We start from the raw sequence: 22085 nt of genomic DNA on the forward strand, positions 1-22085 counted from the left end.
ACCGTTCCACCGTTTGGAAATGGTTGGCCTATTTTTTTGTGTTAATTCCTCCATGCCTTGTTAACTCCCGGAGCTCATGTTGTGACCGTTTAGGACAGAGTGTGATTGAGAAATTCTTAAAATATATTTTTAGCAAACCAGTCTCTGGCCTGAGGGGACACTGAGTTTTTCAAAGCTGTTTCACAATGGACCGTTGGATCCATGCCCAGGAGAGTCCTGACTGAATCAGCTTTATTCCGCTTCACAATGTTGCTTTCTAATTGGCAGTGGAAGCCTTGTTCCATTTCCACCTTTCCTCTTTTGGTATCTTGGTGATAGACTGTCTAAATATGCGACAATATAGTGTTAAAGTAATTACAGCCAGCCTTTGATTTTACAGACTGATTTTAGTTGCCAATGTGTACTTTATTCAAGACTGGGCACATCTTCCACACTCAGGCTTAATGTCCCTGTGATCAATGTACAGTAGATGAAGTGTTTACAACCTTTCAACCTCGTTATTTCATTACTATGAACTATGAACACAAGAAGAGCTCCCTGAGTCCCCAGTCATAAACTACCATCACTGCTAATGTTTTTTTTATATGGCAGGTTGTATGATAAATGAAAGTCAGTGTCAATAGCAAATTTTCTGTAATGGAGGAAAGCCTGACATACTACAGTAACACAAATCTATAGACAAACAATACATGCTGTATATATGCAGTATATACTTAGATACATTTGTGAAGTATACGTATACTATATGTGTATGTACATATACACCGCAATACTGGCCCCAGCATGACCTCCCATATGTTCACAGTTTCCATGGACCATTTCTCTCTCTCTTATCCTGATTCTATGGTCAAAAGTGACAGACCCTGCACTGCAATCTCTCCCTCTTGGCAGTTTCCCACACACCACAGCTGTTTGGACTGGTTTAAATGCCGCTCTCACTGTGGATTCTGAAAGCTCAGCCGTCAATCGACCGGGGACCAGGTTCCCTCACCCGCTCGGTGTCTCTTCTCTCTCCCTTTACTTTCTCTCCATCTCTCAGAGAGATCCTCATTAGCATACATTCTGTTTTGATTGGCTGGCCAGGACAGGGGCTCTGTGTGTGCTTGTTGTTGCACAGCTGGGTGATTCTGAAGTGAGGCTGACACTCTGTCTCTGACACTGTTTTGCATGGCTTGGCTTGGCCTGTCGAGATAGCATTGAAGACCAAAATGTCATAACAATAATAAAGAACACCTCTATATTCTTTTGTATCCACGTAAAATACCTGGTTATTCAGCAAGTGTAGGTTATTGTTCCCAAACATGTACAGTAGCCTACATTTTCAAGGAATTTTGTCTTTGAAACTTGTACTGTACTGTACTGTACTTTTCAAAAACGTTTTTGGTTGCAAAAATTCAAGTTTGGGTCTGGTTAGCTTTTGTAGTCCATACATGTACGTAAATGCTTTGTCTTTTTGGTTTGTCATTGTAGCTCCACACTGATTCTGTTGCCTGTGTTTAACATTCTCCAAGATAATTACATGCCTAATCCATCCTTCCTGTCTTCTTTTTAAGATGGCACATCCACCCTGCGCCTCGTTTCAGTGAGGGAACTTCCCTCCCAGCTCCAAGACCTCTACCAGCAAGGCTTTGTACTGGCAGCAGTCCACCCTTTCATCCACCCCTGTGGACCTGACACAACCAGCACCCAGCACCAACTGTACCGGGCTGTACTTTCTCGACTCAACGAGGGGTATGAATGTTGTTGATACTAAAAAGATGAATACAATTTGTTTATATTTTGTATTTGTGTAAAACGAAGTCATGCAATTGCAGAAACGGGAACGAAGGAGCACAGTTAAGAGATCAAATGTTGGTATCTGAGAAGTGACACATTATTCGTTTTCAATTTACATTTTGGACGAACATGTAAATGTGACATTTGATCGTAAACATCTGTGTTAAGAGATTTGGGAATTAATCAGTGTAGATTTGGACCAACCACGCTGAAAAGGACAGTTGTTGCTGGAAATGAGTCAGCAATAATCTCATCCCAAGCCTCTGATGCCCTGGCCAAAATCTGCTCATGGTCCAAAGTCACATCTGCCCCCTGCATCTGCCCCTCCATACCAGACCCAAGTGCCTCCAGGCATTGCATGGAAGGTGGGTATCAGATTGGTCAGGGCATATTTTCCAGCTCCAAGGGTAGGTGGAGGGCATTGCGGGGCAGTGGAGGATGGTAGAGATGAGTGGCCAAGCAGTTCCACATGAAGCTTTCACCAGCTGGCTTTTCTGAAGGGACTGCGGTTCCATGCCTTTTTACTAGGAGTGTTTGGCCATATGGGTAAAGTGTGTGTGTATGTGTGTGGTTGTGTGTATTTGTGTGTGTCTGTCTGTGTATGTGTGTGTACTGTATGTGTATGTGTTCATCTGGTGGTTGGGTGAAGAACCACTTATGACTTTACCCCAGATATGTTACATGTTCAGCATTTGAACCTCTCACCTACCCTCTCATCCATGTTTCATGGCCTGTGTGTGTGTGAGTGTGTGTGTGTGTGTGTCTTTGAGTGTGTGTGTGTGTGTGTGTGTGTGTGTGTGTGTGTCTGAACGCAGCAGAGGTCTGCTGGGAGAGGAGCTTGGTCTTTGTAGTGAATCTAGAGCTTCAGACCCATAAGCCAGATTCTGTTTAAGATGACTTCCTTCTGAATTTCATGTCCAGGAATTTACCTCAAATTATTTTAAATTATTCTGGAAATTTCATAGACAAATAATTATAGACCAATTCCTCAGAATGTTGTGGATTTAAGATAATTTCTTTTATTTTGATTGTGTGCCTGATTGCCTTATAAATACACCCTTCAAGTGTCTCCTGTCCTGTTGGTCAATAACGTGCTTCCATTGAAGACGGATATCCCACCTCCCCACACACAGAAACATACATAAACACAGTGTTTGGTCAATGAACTTGTGTCCGGACAAAGGAAGATAAACAAGCTATTGATTCTGTGTGTCACAACATGGATGAATGAGCAGCAGCGAGGCTGCCTTCCCTCTTGAGAGGAAGAATCTCTGAGAGACAGTAGGCAGTGGCTGGGTGTCGAGGAAAGAGGAAAGAAGATCACAGCCGGGGTGTGAAGAGAAAGAGAGGCAGAGAAGGAAAAAGAAAAGGAAAAGGCAAGACGGGGGTGCCATCCTTTGATGACTCTGACCAAGCCCAAGCCCGCTTTAGCTCAGCGTCTGTCAACGTGAAGATGCCTGCTCACATCAGCAGCAGCCTCGGGGGGATGAAATCGGGAGAAATAAAACAAATCAAATGTGGAGCATCTCCACTTCCTGTCACCCTGTCAGTCCCCGTGAATCAAAAGGAAGAATAGAGGGGGAGAGAAAATGCGGATGAAAGCTTGACGGTGCACCCGTTCATCACGCTCTGAAAACAAACAGACCCCAAAGTGTCCTCTGTGCTTGACGGTGCTCTGCGAGTCAACCAGAGACAACAGAGACCGAGAGGGAGGGGAGGGGGAGAGCGGGAAAGGAGAGAGAAACAGAAATGGAGAGACGGAAATAAATAAGGAAGGAGAAAGCCAAAACAACAGCTAGGCTCTGCTTAGCAGCTGGATTAGCCAGTGTTTAGTATGCACACAGTTTCTTTGGATACAGTCCCAGCCAAATCTCTACAGTATTAGCCTGAATTCTAAAGCCAAATGAAGAATGATATATTCATACCGTAGGGTGACATTACAGGAGATTAAATAGACAACCTAATCCACGGGCCAGGTAGGTTACATAAAGCTGAACGCCATTGGTAACGCCATGTTCAACACTGTCACCTGCTTGGTATACTAGGTGCACCAGAACTTTAAACGTACAACAGGGTTGACTGTGATTTGTCATTGGTGGCAGTCAGAGCCAGGTAGAACCCTCCAATGCAAACGGAATGGATTGGACCGTTTGAAACGTTAATGTCAACTGTCAAAATTCCCAAAGTTCAATTTGGTTGAGGCAAAGCCAGGTTACTGTTCAGTAAGCAACGTCTGATAGGATATATTCATCATTATTGGGTAATTGTAAAGCTCACGCGTGCTCAAGGAGTGGTACCAACCAGAAACCATTAGAGGAGATTTGCTCCAGTTAAATTATTCATGACTCCATGAAAAGCTGACATTAAGAAAGATGTTCAATGTTTTTAAAGCCAGGGATATAAGATTACTAAATACAGGTTGGGTGATTCCCAACTGAGGTGTTGTCATGGTGATTGATGATTTTAAGTGTCCATCTTGTAAAGTCTTTCTTGAGATGTCCCTGTAGCCTATTCAGATCTAGTCAAAGGATCTCTTACACTGCTTGTTTACTGTATGTACTGTATTTTAGTCTATTTTTTACTCTTTAAATAATTCAACACAAAGCCCCAACTGGTGCCTAATGGTTCCCTTGTGCTACCTGTTCTAGTAAATATCAAAGAAGCAAACAAGACATTATATCAGAAAAAAAGTAACTAAAACCAGAATGTTGTGCTTACTGGGGATGGGGACAATCATGATTCTGTTCTTTGAGGATGTGCTGTCTACAGACAGTAGCCCATGTGAACTGTACTGTAGGTTGTCCGCTGATTGGAACCTACAGGAAATTGTACAGATTCTTATAAAGATCAGAAACTCTTTTGCTAGAGCAATATGTAGAAGGGAAAAATATTCTCAGTTTCAGTCACATGGTATGTCCTAATTATAGCATATTGGGAGTGAACATTAATCCGATTTGAGGCCAAACAGTCTGTGTGAGACTAGGTTGTAAACAAATACGAACACAATAGTTTCCTCTCAAGCTGCCATCTCAACCGAACTTCTCCCACAGAGCTGTATAATTTCTAGTCTTGGCAGTGGATGGGTGGTCCAGCAGGTGTTGACCCAGAAGGAGACTGGAGGCAAGCAGGCGTTTGACACTCACTCGAGCCACATGAGGCCCTTCAATACAGACAGCCAGAGCTGTGGGCTGAATTTAAGTGACTGACTCACACTGAGAAGATGGACTGCAGGTGATGCTGCTATTTTTAAAAGGTAGTGCATGGTTTGCCAGAAGGACAGAGATGCACTCTTTGAGATGTTTCTCTGCTTTTGTGTTTGGTATTTCGCGAAAGATATGAGCCTGCCTCAAGCATATCTGAGGTAGTTAGAAATATTTGTCTGCAAATCGGTGGCTGGAATAGAGTCTACTGTTCTGCCTGTTATTTAGAATTGTTAGGGGTGTAAAGAGTGCTTCAGTTTTTATAACAAGCATTAGCAATATGCATTCATGGTCTATATTTGGAATGGCGTTGTATATTTGGCAGTGTTTGCATCTGTCTTGATCCAGGGCAGTGGTGAAGTGTGAATGGTGACAGTAACATTGGACATGGTTGCTTTTGTGACTCTGAGAAATGAGTAATTAGATTTCATCCTGCTGTGCATTGAAGATACAACGACAGAGCAGAACTGGGATGTGTGATCATTTTCAATCTCACCCACACACCTTAACAATGCATACACATTTTAACACTCACACACACACGTGTTAAGAAAGGTTAACAGTGCTCTTGTCAACAGGATGAGAAGCAGAGAGAAACCGAAATAGAATATGGTATTATCCTCCTCAGGGGTAGCTAAGGGATTTCCTCTGGAAAAAAATAGAAAAAATTAATAACAATATAAATAGATTATTTTCGATCACTATCCTGATATGGGATGAGTGGGAAAACAAGATTTGCATTGACTTTCTTATTGTATTGCATCCTTGAGTGCATCTCTATGCAGATTATTTGACTCCAGAAGTATAAATGTTTCTCCGTTATACTCACAACAAGGCAAAGATTATACAAACAAATTACTTTCAGACTAAAATTATACTTACATTGTCTAGCAATAGACATGTGATAATATATCTACATGAATACTCTACAGACCAGGTTTAGGCATCATGTTTGGTTAAGGTTATGTTGACCATGATGGTTTCGGACAGGTTACAGGACAAAGCTTGATGCAAATCCACAATGTACAATTTCAGCACATGTACATGAACGTATTGTATATACTTAGTTTACAAGACTTGTTTGTGGAAATGTACACCTCAGTGAGTCAGCATATAAATGTGCGTGTCGTCGTGCCAAATGACGTTGTGTCCTTGGGCAAGGCACTTCACCCTACTTGCCTCGGGGGAGTGTCCCTGTACTTACTGTAAGTCGCTCTGGATAAGAGCGTCTGCTAAATGACTAAATGTAAATGTCAGATTTGCTGGTTCTGATCATCTCTCTCTCTCTCACACACTCTCTCTCTCTCACACTCTCTGTTTCTCTCTGTCTCTCTCCCCCCTCCCTCTGGTGTTGTCTGTAGAAGTGATAAGAGCCAGTCCCTCCCTGCAGCTTCCTACCGGCTGCAGCTTGAGGAGTGTCTGCCTGGTGATCAGGTGCCCACCCCTGAGCTCATTCAGGGCTACGTAAAGAAGGTAAGTCTTTGGCCACTGATAAAGCCATCCTCATCAAGCCTCCATCAACAGTACATATTTCGATTCTCACTCTGGATGTTAGAGTGAAGGTAGCTTCACAAATCCTGCCAGAGGTATGGACTTCTAATAGGGAGCCTGATTACAAACAAGAAAAAGAAGAGAAATAATAAGGTGTACACACAAACACACTCACATTCACCAACACTTTTTCCAGATTGAATTTGAGATGTCTGGACTCAAGGGCAAACAATTCTAATGAACTGCTCATACTTTTAATAACTTTTAATTAAAATATGATATCTCAAATAAAATTACGGTTGCAAATCATGTAGTTTTAGTGCGAATAAAGTACTCTTCAAATTTCCACTCACAATATCGATGTAGTTGAAGGGCAATAAGACCCCATTACACTGTATCTTGGTTATTTAATTAATATTGGATGGGAGAAAGAAGGCACTCTTTATTGTATGAAAGCCATGGACTGTGGACCTGGATCAGCAACACAGTGGCAGTCCAGTCCCAGGGGCGACAGAAAACAATCTCTGCTGGGGATTTCTCCTGACCTTCAGACTCAATACTCCCAAAGCAGTCTGATATCTAGGAAAATATGAAATATGTTCGATGTAAAAATAGCTTTCCTCATATTTGATTTTTTTTTTTTTTTTTACTGTGGGCAGCTGCCATTTTGCCATGGAAGCAGGTCCAGACAAGACTTTCAGTAGATAGCCGATGTACTGAGACATGACAAAATGAAATGTAACACAAGGAAATTGTATGAATGTAATATAAACAACATTTTTTACAGTTCATTACCATGACCTGGACAATTGCCTGAACATGCCTAATCTACAGTAAACATAGTGTGACTTCTCTCTTAGTTTTGAGCATTTCAAACCCCAGCCATCACTACATCAGTGCTAATCCAAATCAACATTAGACAAAAACATATGACAAGAAACAATTACCCAGTCCCAACAGCCATACCATCAAATGAGATGTTAAAGATTATATTTATTTCCTTTCTCTGTGAGGTTCCATTTAGCATAGATTACTATACATATAACATGCCATCACTGACTGAGCTTTCCTAGATATTGAACAATGCAGCTGAAAACGATGTCACTATTTTCCAATTTAATTTCATACTGAATAACCTACGATATGCCATCTACACTGATTAGATTTTTATTCTCTCTGCATCGGGTGAGAGATAGCCATGTAGCGCTGCTGGCTGAGTCTTGTGAAGAAGTAGTCATAATGGAGAATGGCGCCATTAACATCCCTTGACAGATAACATTTCAGTTTTGATGGATGGAAAATCTCCAATTGATATAAAATGCCAGATGACAATGAGATGGAGAAATAACTGGCTTGATTGGATGCGGCAATGGTCGCGGTCTTGAATGCAATCAACTTTGCTTCTATTAGAGTGCTTGATGCCAGGAAGAGAAGAGGAGAGAGGAAGGAAAGGAATTGGAGTGATGTAATTATGCAAGTATCAGATATGACAACTGTTATACTGTCTATAGTTACCGGAACAAGATTCAGTATTTGCTTTCATTCTCCCACAAGCTTTCAACTGTAAGAATATGTATCTTAAGAACTAACTCTTCTTTAGGTCAAATTCCACTTCTGGAATCACAAACAAAACCACTCAGAGTGCAGAAACCACACTGTTTATTTCAGTCTCTTTCTGAAGATGCTGCTTGTTCTCTATTTCCAGCAGATCCAGGATGCGGCTGACCAGGGCATCACATTTGTTGGCTTTATCCAGGAGCCACGAGGGGCCCCTGCCACTAAGATCCACTTAGAACCAGAAACCCCTTCGCTCTCCCTCCACTCCAGCCCCAGCTCAATGCTCGGCTCCCTAAGCAGCGGCAGCCCCCTAACCCCCAGGAACCATGGAGAACGAAGCTCCCCGGATCAGGAGAACATGGAGGCTCCAGACTCCCCATGTGAGGTGCAGGGGGAGAGCTTGCCTGGGACCCCTGGGAAGAGTGGGCTTACTGGGGTGGATGTCAACCACGATGGAGGTTCCTCTCAGGCTGTATCGCCATCCTCAGACGAACAAAGCCAAGAAGAGATAGAGGAGGACACACTGACGCACAACAACAACAAGACAAATACCACAGGACCAAAGGAGAAACCGAGTCTGTATACCAAAAGAAATGGTAAGCCCAAACCAAATGTATTATTGTTTAGAATTCATTTCCCCCAAAAGTTAAACAGGTCAGAATTTGGTCATGCCTGACTGGTGCTGGTTACATGAGCATGGATATTTTGGTTATCATTCCCATTTGAAGTAGTGTATCTGAGTTTTATGCATTACAATTACTTGGAGTGTAGTCGAAAGATGCAGGTAATTCTAACCAATTTCATGTTATTTTTCCAAGTTAGCACTGATTAGCATTGTCTGCTATGTTCAGGAAAATTATGGGAGAGAGAACCTTTAAAAAGAGACGCTTTAAGACAAACTTTCTTTCCTGTAATAGTCTTTCTAGGCTCAAAGTTCTGCAATTGCTGAAAGAAGCATATTATAAAACCAATGTCATGAACAGTCATTTTTATTTCAACATTTCGAAAATTCTTTATTGAAACATTTACACTAAATAGTTAGGACAGAAATGTTCTACTCGGCAGTGGCACAATACATTATGAGTTTGGAACAGAAATCTTCACTCGGTTTCAAAAAGCCTACTATTTATAACTTATAACAATACACCATCACTATTCTAAAGCTCACACTGTCGTGCATAAATCAATTGAAGTTTGGCTTCATATGAGCATTTTGGAATACCAGATGGATGGGCCCACCCACACAGTTTTCCCATGCGAAGATTTTTTTGGGTGTGAAAGCATACGCGTGCAAGGATTTGTGTGAGCGTTTGTGTGCCTATGCACCCACCATCGTGAATGTGTGTTTTCGTGTGAATATGCTCATGTACTCTCTTGGCTCCAGCATCTTGGCCCATCTGGACCCCCCTACCATGCGTTTTGCACTCTCATCCCCTACCTCCTTCAGCGTTATCCTTTCCTCCTACACTCATCCACCCTCATGACAACCTTCACCCAGACCCCTCCCCTTCTCATTGCCTCACCAACCCTTTCTTATTCCCAAACCTTCCAACATACTCTCCACCCTCCCTGCCCCCCCCCCCTTTCTCCCCTGACATTCCACATCCCCCACACTCCCAGCCTGTTATGGCGTGTGATTGTGTGCCAAGTTGCCATGTCCCTTGCTTCTAATTCTCTCTGCTGAGATTGACTCCGATTCCCAGTTATGGCTGGCCTGTCCACTGTAATCCTCTTCATTCTACAGCTGCAGATGCACACATGCTGTAGTCAAAAGGGTCAATTGGGTCAACTGCAAACTTTAACCATAGTCTTAACTGAAGCAGTATCCACAATGTAAATAAGAAAAAATCTATTAAACAGTGCAGCTGTTGATGAGATTATCTGGTTGGAGAAATGGTGTCCAGTGGTTACTGGGAGAAAGAAAGAAAGAAAGAAAGAAAGAAAGAAAGAAAGAAAGAAAGAAAGAAAGAAAGAAAGAAAAAAGAGAAAACAATTAGCATTCACATATTTAAATAAGATAAAATCCCACAGGATTAGCAAAAAGGCAAGAAAATACTTCAGCAGAGTTAAACTTGTCAGTTGGACAGGCATCCATGAGACGAGACTTTGAAGTGACATGTTTGAACGTTGTAATTGCATTCATGCGCTCGTTACCCTGTTAGCTGCTAACGTCAACACATAGCAGGCCAGAGAAGGTAGCTTTACAAAGACTGTCAGTCATGTAATACCTTTCATGTGAAACTTTAATAGGTCTCAAGATACTTAACCTGAAACATACTGTACTGGATACACTCCACAGTGCTAATTGTATGTGTGTGTGCTTTAAAGCCAAACCCCAAGACAAATAACTATATACCTACTGGAGAATTCTTTTAGCATGCAAGTTTGCATTTGACAGAAAAACAGGCAGGTCAGTGACATTCTGTGAATGTCTATGAAAGTACTGTCTCTTGTCCGTGAATGTTTAGGGGTTAAAAAGTAATTTGACCATATCCTAAAACAATTCAATAAGTCAGGTTTGAGACACCACATATCAGATTAAAGCCTAATCAAGTAATTCCTCCTCTGTCCTGTACCAATATCAGATGAGCCAGGGAAATGGTTCAATATTAATAGTTAGATTGTGTAGATTGTATTGGACCTTTACCTAAAATGTAATCTGGAAACCAGTTTTGATGACAATTATGTGTCGAGCCACCAGATGTTCCAATGAGGGCATTGACATCACACACCCTATCCTCTCCACAATATGTTTGGCATGTTGCATGTTGGTTGGTCCTTTTCTGCCCCTCAGACATAAACAAGTTACTTCTGGGTTTGAAACAAGAATTCAGACAGAGTTAGAAATGTTGACACATCTATGTTGCTGCGTTGCAGTGGTTGGGCTGACTTGATTCTTGCTGTGGAATTTGGTGGCCAGCTGTCACATCGCTCAAGCGTGCAAGCAATAAAATTATAATCAATTATTTATTATTTCTTGTTATCAGACTGACACACTGACAGATGAAACTGTTCCGTCCGTGTGTGTTTGTGTGCGTGTGTGTGTAGGGGGGGGGTGCATGGCTGTGGGTGGAAGACTTGGAGTATGGCACATTCTGGCCCTCCATCTGGTTCACAGGGGAATGTTGTTGCATTCAATGAAAAGCATTCAATTTAAAAGAATAATGTTGGCATTTTAGTTGCAGCTGCTATGGCAAAAGTTCATAAACATTGTAATTTATTTTATATACTGAATCAAGACAAATTTATGATTTACTTTCCAAGAAAAGTATATGTGAAGATATGTGTCCTGTTTCAAGTGTCCTGTTTTTGCAATGGAGTTAAATTCATCATGAATTAGAGCTTGATAGAAACCAGTTGTAAACATTGTAATGAATTATTGATCTATTGTTGTATATACTGTAGCTCCTCTGTAACAAAGAATGTGTCAACTTTGTTCCACCCCATCTGGTTCATGGTATAATTCATCAGTGTAATTTTGCAGGAGTGTGACTCAATTACTGAACAACATGATATCCCTTCAGTACAGAAAATGAATAAACCATAGTTTAACTTGAATACTTCAAAAGAAAGAGAACCCCACACTCAAAACAAGATACAAATTTCCCAATTTTTAGAACTATTAGTATTTTCCCTGTATTTGGGAACATTGTGTTTGACCAGGTATTAAGTAAATATATACAAACTATTTTTTATAATAAGTCTAGTCAAGAAGTAGTAGTTGTACCTTCCTATGATGCTGACAATGCTGCCCTCATGCTGCCCTCACGCTGCCCTCACGCTGACCTCACGCTGACCTCATGCCTCCTTCGTGGTTCCCTCATGCTGCCCTCATGCTTTCCTCACGCTGCCCTCACGCTTCCTTCATGCTTCCCTCACGCTGCCCTCACGCTGCCCTCACGCTGCTCTCATGCCTCCCTCATGCTGCCCTCATGCTTCCCTCACGCTTCCCTCACGCTGCCCACACGCTGCCCTCATGCTGCCCTCACACTTCCCTCACACTGACCTCACGCTGCCCTCACGCTGCCCTCATGCTGCCCTCACACTGCCCTCATGCTGCCCTCACACTGCCCTCACGCTGCCCTCACACTTCCCTCACGCTGACCTCACGCTGCCCTCATGCTGTTCTCTGCCTTCTCAGGGATGGAGCTTCTCGCCTTGTTCAACCACCCGGCGGTCCGTGAAAGCCAGTTGAAGTATTACACCGTCAAGGTGCCTCTGAGGGTTCAGCTCCGCGGTGAGGGGGTCAAAGGGGTGGAGGCCAACTGGTTGGATCACATGACTCAGCACTTCAACAATGGAGCTTCGCTTGTCGATGGATACTTCCACCTGGGCAACGATAATGGTAAACGTGCATCACCGTGACTGTCTAAATGCACAATATCTTGTTTTTCACTGTCCAATATGGCATATGGGAAATAATTTGCTGTAAGTCAACCAACACATTCAAGCCAAATGTATAACTTCGTCATTGTTCAATTTGCAATGCAAAACTGTTGTCCATGGCCCCCCACCCTTTCTGTGTCTGTCTGTCTTGTTGTTTTGCCAAGTAACCACTCCCCTACCCCACAGTGCCCTCTCCAGCAAGGCCCTAGGGCATGCTACTTAGTTCTGACGCCGTTGGTTTCAACCAGCCTGAGCAAATATAAGTCATAATTCATTAATCTTCAAAAGTGAACGCATCAGCGACTCTGAGACACAGATAATTAACCTGATAGCAAATTAGTGCCTCCTTGCATATTTTATGTAAAGGGAATGGGGTAATGAACTGTGTTATTATAATTCCATTTTCATTTTTCTATTGGGTTTGTCTAATGTATTTTGCATATGTGCCTGAGATTGGCACATAAAAATGCCTGGTCTGGAAAGGTAAATATATAGTAAACTGTTCTGCTTGGCTGAAGAAATGTGTTCTTTATTTGAGTGTCCCATAGCCGAAACATCAAGACGACAGACATCCATTTTCAAAACCGATAATTTTATGTAGGTGAAGGTTGTACTGGTGTTGGTGTTTAACGTTTAGAGATCTTTGAGCTATAACAAAGACCAGGCAGAATCCAGCCATTTTGTTAGATAATTAGATATTTAATTATTTAATTACTGTATATCAAACAGAGGATCAGCTTATTTTAACAAGCCTTGAGAACCCATGGCTGTACACACATCTCCAAATATAGCACCTCTTTGAGATCAATGTTTTAATTAATTACAAGACACTCCCTCCTAAAACTGGAAACCAGCTTCACCATGTACACATCAAGGATATATTCAGTGGTGAAGATCAGGGTAATCATAATGAGTGAACGCAATTATTTGTTACCATGCAGAGCATGTCAAGTTGTTAGGTTAATAAGGAGGCTTATGTTTGTTATTAACAGATGTTGTTTGTTTAGCAATGTTTGCAATCGTCCCATAAATGAGATACTCTGTATTTAAAAGAAACTAACAGTGAAATGTCCAAAATCTAGGGAGATACAGGTTGTTAGAATTGATCGTGTTAAACGTGTGAACTGGATAGTTTAAACAACAGTGTGAAGCGGGGTAAAGAGAGTCAAGGAGATATATGTTCCTGTAGATGAGAGAGTATGTTAGATTTATGTTGATTTAAAATAAGAATAGTATTTCATCTATTGAGAAGAGGTGCCAATAGTTCATTTCCAGTTGACAAAATGATCAAAAAGTCCAAACAATGTTAATATAAATCAAGTATGGTGAAATCAGACAGAAGTTCATTTTTTAGAGACCAATTTAATCTGCAGTTTCCTGATGTCAACTACAGTATTCACTTATTATTATTGGAGGTGGACTTTTTCAGCTCAAGGATTTAATTATACACTAGAACCCCTGGTTAAATCTAGTTAAGGAACAAGCCAATGAATGAATTGACACTTTGTCACCTATTAAGAAATGAACAACATGAAGTTAAAAAGTTGCAATGGGTCCCATCTACAGGCTTATATGTTGTTTTCATTAAATTGCCAACAAATATAACCAGATCATCATCATTTTATGACTTGACACCTCTGCATTTTCTGCCCTTGTTTTGCTGCTATTGTTTTCCTTTCTTACAGTCACATGCTTCTTTGTTCATATTCATGTATTCATATTTATATATTCCTCCTTATCTGGTGCCCTTTTCCTAAACACAACACCTCCTCCCTATTGTGCTTGATGCCGACTGCCGGGGATGGTCCATGGGAATACGCACACACCACACACTCACAATCACACTCACTCACAAACAGTCCCATCCCGCTCACCCAGAAGATGGGTTTCCATGGTGAAGCTTGCTGAGGAGGCGTCGGAGGTTGAAGTGTGGTGGGGAGGGGGGGGGGGGGGGGGTCCTGTTTAATATTGTGGCTTGGCGGGAGAAGGTGGGAGTGAGTTCTAAGAGAATAGAGACTTTTACAGCACTGAGGGGTCGGATATTAGACCATTATTGAATTTAGCAGATTCTCCACCAGCAGAGCAGTCATCTCCACCAGCCCTGTGTCATGAGACGACCTTTAAACATTCCTACTCAGCACGTCACCTTAGCACAGCAGCAGACGCGCACGCAGTGTGTCTCCCAAACACGTACACAGCCAGAGCTCGGCTGGAGTTCTGAGATGGGGGAACGAGTTTGTCTCCTGGCGAACTGACACTAATGGTGTTGACGGGGAGTTTTTTTCATTTTTATTGTTACATTTAGCTTAAGCTATCTCCAGTCCCACTATAAGGATTTGTAGCCTGGGCTGTGAGACATTGAGCCATTTATATGCATGACAGTAAGCTTTGGGCTTTATATATTCAGGCAAAGCAGAAGGAAAATCCAGGCATATGAAATTCCAATACGGTATTAGTTTAGGAGGGAAATGATGTGCTTGCATTTTTGGAGAGACAATGTATTGGATGTAGAATGAGAGGCTTGAAGGCCTGTGTCTGCATGTATGTGTGTCCTGCTTGCCTTCCTGTCTGTTTGTATATTTCTCTGGAAGGTGTCTCTTTAGATGGTGGGTAGACAACAGTATGCCGAACGATTCAAGTCATATTCTTAACAAAATCCCCTTAGCTACAGCCAGAAATCTGCCTAGAAACAACAGCTGCGTGGCCCCAAGCCTCCAGACCTTTGGCTCACCGGGGAAGAGCCCCGACCAATCCACACACATTAGTAACCTCCCCATCCATCCCTTTCTCTCTCTCTCTCTTTCTCCCTCTCTGTCTCTCTCTTTCCCACTCCCTCTTTACCTCTGCATCTGCTTCTCCCTCTCGGTTCCGAGCTGTCCCATTTAAAATATAGATAAGCTGTCACAGCCATGTCTCCTTGTCTGTCAGGCAGTGCTGAGCACACATGTTTAAATCATGTCAGTAGTAGACATGACTTGGGGCAGGGGCAGTTAGTGGCTTCCACTCGGTCAAGACAACCTCAAGTTCACACAGTCCTCTGACTCCCTTGTGTGTGTCTCCCTTAAGGAAGTCTGCTTGCCGAGTATGTGTGAAGCCAACATCGGTCTCCAGAGCTTTTTTTTCTTCCAGTGCCTGTTGTCTGTCACTTCCTTGACACCCTGTGCCGATTTCTGGTGCTCTGTGTCACAATGTGTCAGGCTGTGTCACCCTGCGACTCCAGCCGTCTCCCTCTAAAGTCATTCTGTCTTTATGTTCCCTTTCTGTTATTTTCAGTCTCAGTGAAGCATTAGCATGTGTCTCTATGTGTGCAATCCCCTGTGCTTTGGACGTTTTGGAAGGGTACAAGTTGGTGTCTCGCGAGATACCCTTCAGTCAGTAGAAGAAGCATAATGTTTACATTATATGTGTGGCCTCTTATCCCTGCCCGGTCTGTTTCCACAGCCCCTTCTGCTAAGTGTCTGTCTGCATCACAGACTAGGCGTGTTTCTCCTAAAGCAAAGAGACAGAATCGCTGTGTGCATCTCACCTGAATGATCCTGCAGCACTGGCGAGGAACGATCAGGCCGACGCAATCTCCGCGAGGGCTTTCCAATTATACGCCAAGTAGGGACGACTGATGAATGATGTGGGGAAGATGGAGAGGTGGATGGAAGAGGGAGAAGGGAAGGAGTATAGGGGGTGGGTGGTTGGTTGGGGGACGGGGGAGTGGGGGGGGGGGAACAACGACAATGTCTGTATTTGAAAAGAGCCAAGAGATGTCTGAGAGATGTCTTTAATTGAGCGCACTCAGGCCCTAAATGGGTTTTCTGGGGAGAAAATAAAGGAGCCTGTCGTCCCGCCTCTTCTGACCGGGCTCCCCAGCCACCCCTTGTTCCCCCATTATTATGGCCACGTAATGAAATGTGGAGTGTCTCATGGTGAAGCCTGGGCCCAGCAAACTGTATTAGTGTGTAAATGGTGCGGGAGTAATGAGAAAGCACTCAGGCCAGGAGAGAAGTCTGGTCTGGTCTACAAAGGTCTGGGCTGTGTTTTTCACGCTGCTCAGTGCAATAACAAGAGAAGAATAGCCCTTCTTTGTCAGGCAGTGAGTTTTATCCGGGATGCCAATATGGCCAATATGGCCATTGGCATCTAAAGAAAGTCTGTTTGTTGTGCTTAAATGTAAGTGTGTATTGTTTTAGCGATTGTAACATGGGTCCCTCAGTCTCAAGTGAAGTCATGGATCATAATTTATCCTGAATGTCATGTGCACATAGTATTTGTGTCCAATCATGCTCAATGTATCAGAAAATGAATCGGTCAATCCTATAAGGTCTATTTATCCATTCGTCACAGTATCTGTCTAATAACTCACCCACTCCACCGCTGTACAACAAACGTAGGAACATATCCATTCCAGACCATACGTTACAAATACAAATGCTGAGTTTAGCCGGTGTAATAAATGACCCACTGCATGTGGGATTGCTGGGTGGCTGCATAATCTCATTAAGTTTCCCTCTGGCCCCAAGGCTTGGCAACAAGACACCCTCTGTCCTGTCAATAGTCTCTCATGGCCGTTCTCTCTATTCTCTGCAGATTTGCTGCCTAAGTCGGTGGAAAGCGTCTTCATCTTTCAAGAGGCAACAGAGGGGGAGTCGAACACCACCACTACCTATGATGCCATCGTGGTTGAGCAGTGGACCGTCATCCATGTGAGTGGCTTCCGTCTCTCATGTTGCAGTTGTTTGTCTTGACATTGAGAGTGGCAGTTGTCACTTTGAAATGTTCCCTGTGCTACCAGTGATCCAGAGGCAAATCTCAATTCATGAGACGTGTCACAGTGGCTTGTCTTATCTCCCTTATCTAGCTCTTATCTTCCCAGCGATTAAGTCCACAGTTTGTAGAAATCCATGTTCGAAATTGATTTCTGTCTATTTTGTTTGGGGGCATTTCTTTCTGACGTGAATGTGTGTTGCATCAGAGCCATCAGTATGATTATTTGTGTGTGTGTGTGTGTGTGTGTGTGCATGTGTGTGTGTTTGTGTGTGTTGTGTGTGTGTGTGTGTGTGTGCTGATGTTATCACAGTAATCGAGTTTGGATTTTCTAGCCCTGGGGCTATCAAAGTGTGAAAGAGACTTTTGTCCTCAAAATGTGACTGTCATTGTCCATCTCAGTATTGGTAGCCAGTGAAAAAAAACTGAATGGTCATGAAAATAACTTTTTAACCTTGACATCAACTCATTTGACAGGTGATATCGTATAAAGTTAATTATTATTCTATTTTGCCTGTCACATATAAAGTCTTTGAGGTAGATAAACAAACTTCACTTGACTGAAGGAGCACTCTACTGTACAGACAAACTAATCTTTCTGGCTGTGTTTTCAAATGTCTGATGAAGTTAGATGTAATTGTGCATCTTACATTTTTGTGCCTCCTTTTATAAAAAATATGTTTTTGTACCATGATGTAAAAAGAAGATGTACATGGCAACACCTATAGTGAAACGATTATAGAACTGATTGCAGTTACACTTCATTACGGTTTAACTGTACAAGTTATTATACAAATTAAATTTGGAATGGGGGAGGTTGGGTTTTCCAGGGGTAAGTGCATGTTAACATTGATCTTGTTCAATGTCCTTGTTCAACATTCACCTACTGTACCACTACACCTCTCCCCCAAACTCTGCCTTCTAATAACCTTATCTGCTAACACTTAATACCATTCATGAATTACTATGTACCTACAATGTTCTTACTAATTGTATTTGTATTGCTATGTAGTTACTTTGTAGTTGACGTGACCTGTAAGGTCTACCCAAGAGTCTGTGTAGATCCGACTAAAGAACAAAGATCTAAACATGTTCATTCACCTGCTGCCTACTATAACATGTTTTTTTTTCTGAAGACTGCAGGTATATTGACCCAATTTCAAGGAGTGCACAGAAAATGAATAACTCGGCCGACACCACGTCCTCCACAAAGACAGCTCAAACACAAAGCTTGTCTACAGACTCGAAAGAAAAATCAATAAGGAGCGCAGCCTTGGGTTTAGGGTTTAATGCATGACAGTCCACTCCTCCAACTCCTATGATTGTGTTACACAGCAACAACAAAAAAGTTGTTCTCTTTAATAACCTCAGTGAAGACCATTCTTCATAAATTTGCTTGCTGGTAATATCAATATTACTTCTTATTCCTGAAGGGGGAATCCATTAGCATCATGTTATTGTATTTACGACAATCTTGTTATATCCAGATGAATTATTAAGGAAAAACCTGAGGTGAGGCAACAGGATGTTGACTTTAGTTACATTTGTTGCTTGGGCGCCAGTATTCTTTGCCTTAAATCTTGTTTTTAGATTCTGTACCACTGAGTGATTTTCTAGTTCTCAAAATGATTAACCTTGTAGGACAACATTTTAGTAGCTCTAAAAGCCAACCCTCTTGTTTTCTCAATGCCCCACAAGTGTTTCCTTTAGGGGCTATATTGAATGGAACTCACCAGTACATAGCCATTATCAATATGATTTACTAAGAAATGTAACAGATATGTAGGCTAGTTTAAGTTATTATCTGCAGCTTTCTCAGAATTGACGTTGATGTTACTCGTTATTTTCTAATGGTCTGGAGTCCTGACTTTGATGAGCGTCACTAGAGTCACAGCATCAGGATGTGTGTGTGTGTGTGTGTGTGTAACAAGTTCACATTCACACACATGTTCGAAGGAAAAGTGATTTGGATGTTGTTGTTCTACATAGTTGACGACATCTATAGAAATAACAAAAAAGTGTACATATCAAATGTAAGCTCAATGGTTCAGCAAGGGGACATCTGGTGGGATTGTATCAGTGTATTATTTGCCCATAATATCTTCACTGGCAGAGGTGAGAGAGGAGGTGACCTAGATACGAGATACAATTTTGACTGTCCCTGCAAGTGTGAAACAGTCCAGTACTGTGGTGAGAAGTGTGACTGTTGCCGAGGGGCCTATGGGAAAACCTCTGAAATAAGAATAGACAGACAATAATAGAAATACTACAATTTAAATATAACATTCGATTTAAAAAGAGATGAAAACCATTGTTTTCAGTCAACAAGATTTATTTGAACTTATTTAAAAACATACCACTTGTCTGAAGAAGCAGATCAGAACAAAAACAAAACAATGGCCCTGTGTTTTCTTTCTCCAAATTCCTTAAGTGCACTCTGAACTTCAAGCTGACCTCAGCTCCACCCTCTCCTGAAGCGTTTTTAAACCTCTTCAACGCTTTGGCTTCATCCCAACCTTTTCACACACTTCATCATGTATGCCTAAGCATTGTTAACACCCCACCTTTAGTATTTATTCGACCATGTAGGGTTATTTTTACACTTTCTATACTTTATCTTTACTCAAGATTATACCTTGAGTAAAGATCACCATAAAACCTTGCTTAGCTTTTCATTTACCTAGCTGTATGATGTGGTGAATCACATAAAGGAGAACCTTTAAAAGGTTTAACCTTTCTCTCAGAAGTGGCCTACTATTTCACAGAAATCCTTTTGCAATCAATACCCCTTGAACGTGCACGTAAAAAAAAAAAAAAACTGTTCTGTAAAGGTTCCAAAACTAAAGTCTTTGAGAGGCTGGAAGAACGAATGCCAATGTAAATAACCATTACAACATACTTTATTTTCTGCAGAGGTAGCTAGTGTTTCCAAATGTTGGGGCTGCTGTAAATGTGTCATGTTTGTCGGTGTTGTCATGGTGATGTGTACTGTGTGTACTGTATGCTGATAGAGATACTATTAGATCTGGTGGATCTCAACATTCAATGTTTTTTGACCTGATCAGAGCAGTTTGCTGCATCTATATGCTTCAAAAATGGCTGGAGAAGAAGAATAAACCGTCATTAATATCGCAATAGAGTATCGGTAGAACTGTTGTGAACTAGGTTTCTCTTCTGTTTTTTGTGTAAGTGCCAGCGAGTTGGTATGTTTGACACGTGCCGTGGTTTCTCAGTCAGTACAAATATGTAGAGCACAACAAACCACCAACACATCCTGTGAGAGCAAATACAATGCGGGTGTTTGTGTGTGGGTGTGCATGTACATGAATGTACTGCATCTGTGTGTGATAATATCTCTCAAACTTATGAGAGGTTAGTGGCTGGCTCTCCGGTTAAGGTCTTGTATCTCATACACCAAGGCCTAACTCGTCTGCCAATTTCAGGTTCAATTCCAGCCCAGGCTATTTCCTGAATGTCCTCCCACTGTCTCTATTCCGATAAAGCAAAAATGCACCAAAAAATAAATAATTAAAATTCTAAGGGATAGAGACTATGCTGTTTTAATAATTGTGTGATATGATCTCTCCGTAGGGTTTGCAGGTCAAGACAGACTACGTTCCATTACTTCAGTCTCTAGCCATGTATGGGTGGAGACTCACCTGTGTGCTGCCTACACCTATCATCAAGACTAACAGGTAATGGAACTACATTGTGGTTTGGGCATTTAACAGGTGTTTCCTAGTGTCCACTCAATGACAAAGCCGTCCTTTTGAATAGTTTTAACACCTCAGTCGCCTGAAGTCAGTTCATGTCCCTAAAGAAACCACAAACATATAGTTTTTGGCAATGGGGTTAGGGTGTGGGGAGCAACATGACTTGAGAAGCTCATGTGTGTCACTGGAAAATCTTTTGACAGAGCTGTGACTGTCTGTCAGTTTAGCGAGCTCTGACTCAAATGGGCGTAGCATGTGGACGCATCCACTCACTCGAGCATCTATCATGCACCAGAGAGACAGTACGAAGACAGATACAGGAAGCGGTGTTGTCCCTACAAGGCTTCTGTCATCAGTGGCTGTTGCAGTTTAGCATGCCCTTGTCTCTGGTGGTCCTTTTTGTGACCGTTCCAGAGCATAGCTGATTAATTACAGATCTATTCTCAACTCTGGGTTTTTTCCTGTCTCAAAATGCCACAACACAACGGCGCAACATGGCTAATTAATCAAAGAGACGGCCTAGATACAACACAGCACTCATTTATCTGCCGAAACTGAACCGCATCAGTTGTTGTTGTCCCCCAAAACAACTTGATCCAAATCAGATTATCTTAGTCATTACACTTTTTTTATTATTGGTTTAGACCGAGAATGTTGTATGTATACTGCTTTCACTCTGAGATCCATTATATTCTCTACAATTTGTGTAAATGAGTACAGTCTGTTTCATCCCATCCTCATGCTGTTGCAGCAAAGTAAAATAAGCTTTTACATGTTTCATTGTATTCACAAAGACGAACCTTATGTCACAACCACGCTTTTACACAGTATATCAATATCACTGAACACAAATAGCACTCCCATCAAGACATGAAAGAGGCTTAAACATAATTGTAAATCATCTTTGACTTTGTCATTACATTAATGAGCACTTGATTGATTATGTTGTTTGTGTGCACCACTGAATTACAATCTTGAATGAGCAATTAATGGGGAGACCTAGACACAAGAAGCCTAGACACAAAAGGTAGTCTTTTGTGGCAGTTATAGGAGGAATTCTGGGTCCACAGTTACATACCTCTTAAAGGTCTAAGCCACCCAGCTTTTTTCTAGTTTAATGGGCTCTTTTTCTGAGAACTCAGGTTCCTTTCCTCCCATTTTGATTTAGCGGGAAACTGCCCACCAATCTGACAGCCCAGAAAATGGG

General features: G+C 41.9%; 1 protein-coding gene across 1 annotated transcript in view; it reads left to right on the top strand.

The window, feature by feature from the left end:
• The window catches only part of rftn1b (raftlin, lipid raft linker 1b), a 39727-nt gene that overhangs the window by 15141 nt on the left and 2501 nt on the right, over positions 1 to 22085 (top strand). The window contains exons 3-8 of the mRNA XM_084708727.1: positions 1554 to 1731; positions 6338 to 6449; positions 8173 to 8620; positions 12166 to 12369; positions 16989 to 17104; positions 20757 to 20860. Coding sequence (XP_084564853.1) covers positions 1554 to 1731; positions 6338 to 6449; positions 8173 to 8620; positions 12166 to 12369; positions 16989 to 17104; positions 20757 to 20860 — 1162 coding nt within the window. The remainder of the gene's footprint in view (positions 1 to 1553; positions 1732 to 6337; positions 6450 to 8172; positions 8621 to 12165; positions 12370 to 16988; positions 17105 to 20756; positions 20861 to 22085) is intronic.

The sequence above is a fragment of the Hypomesus nipponensis genome, chromosome 2 (genome assembly GCF_054491055.1).
Source record: "Hypomesus nipponensis isolate SF chromosome 2, ASM5449105v1, whole genome shotgun sequence".
Lineage (NCBI taxonomy): Eukaryota > Metazoa > Chordata > Actinopteri > Osmeriformes > Osmeridae > Hypomesus > Hypomesus nipponensis.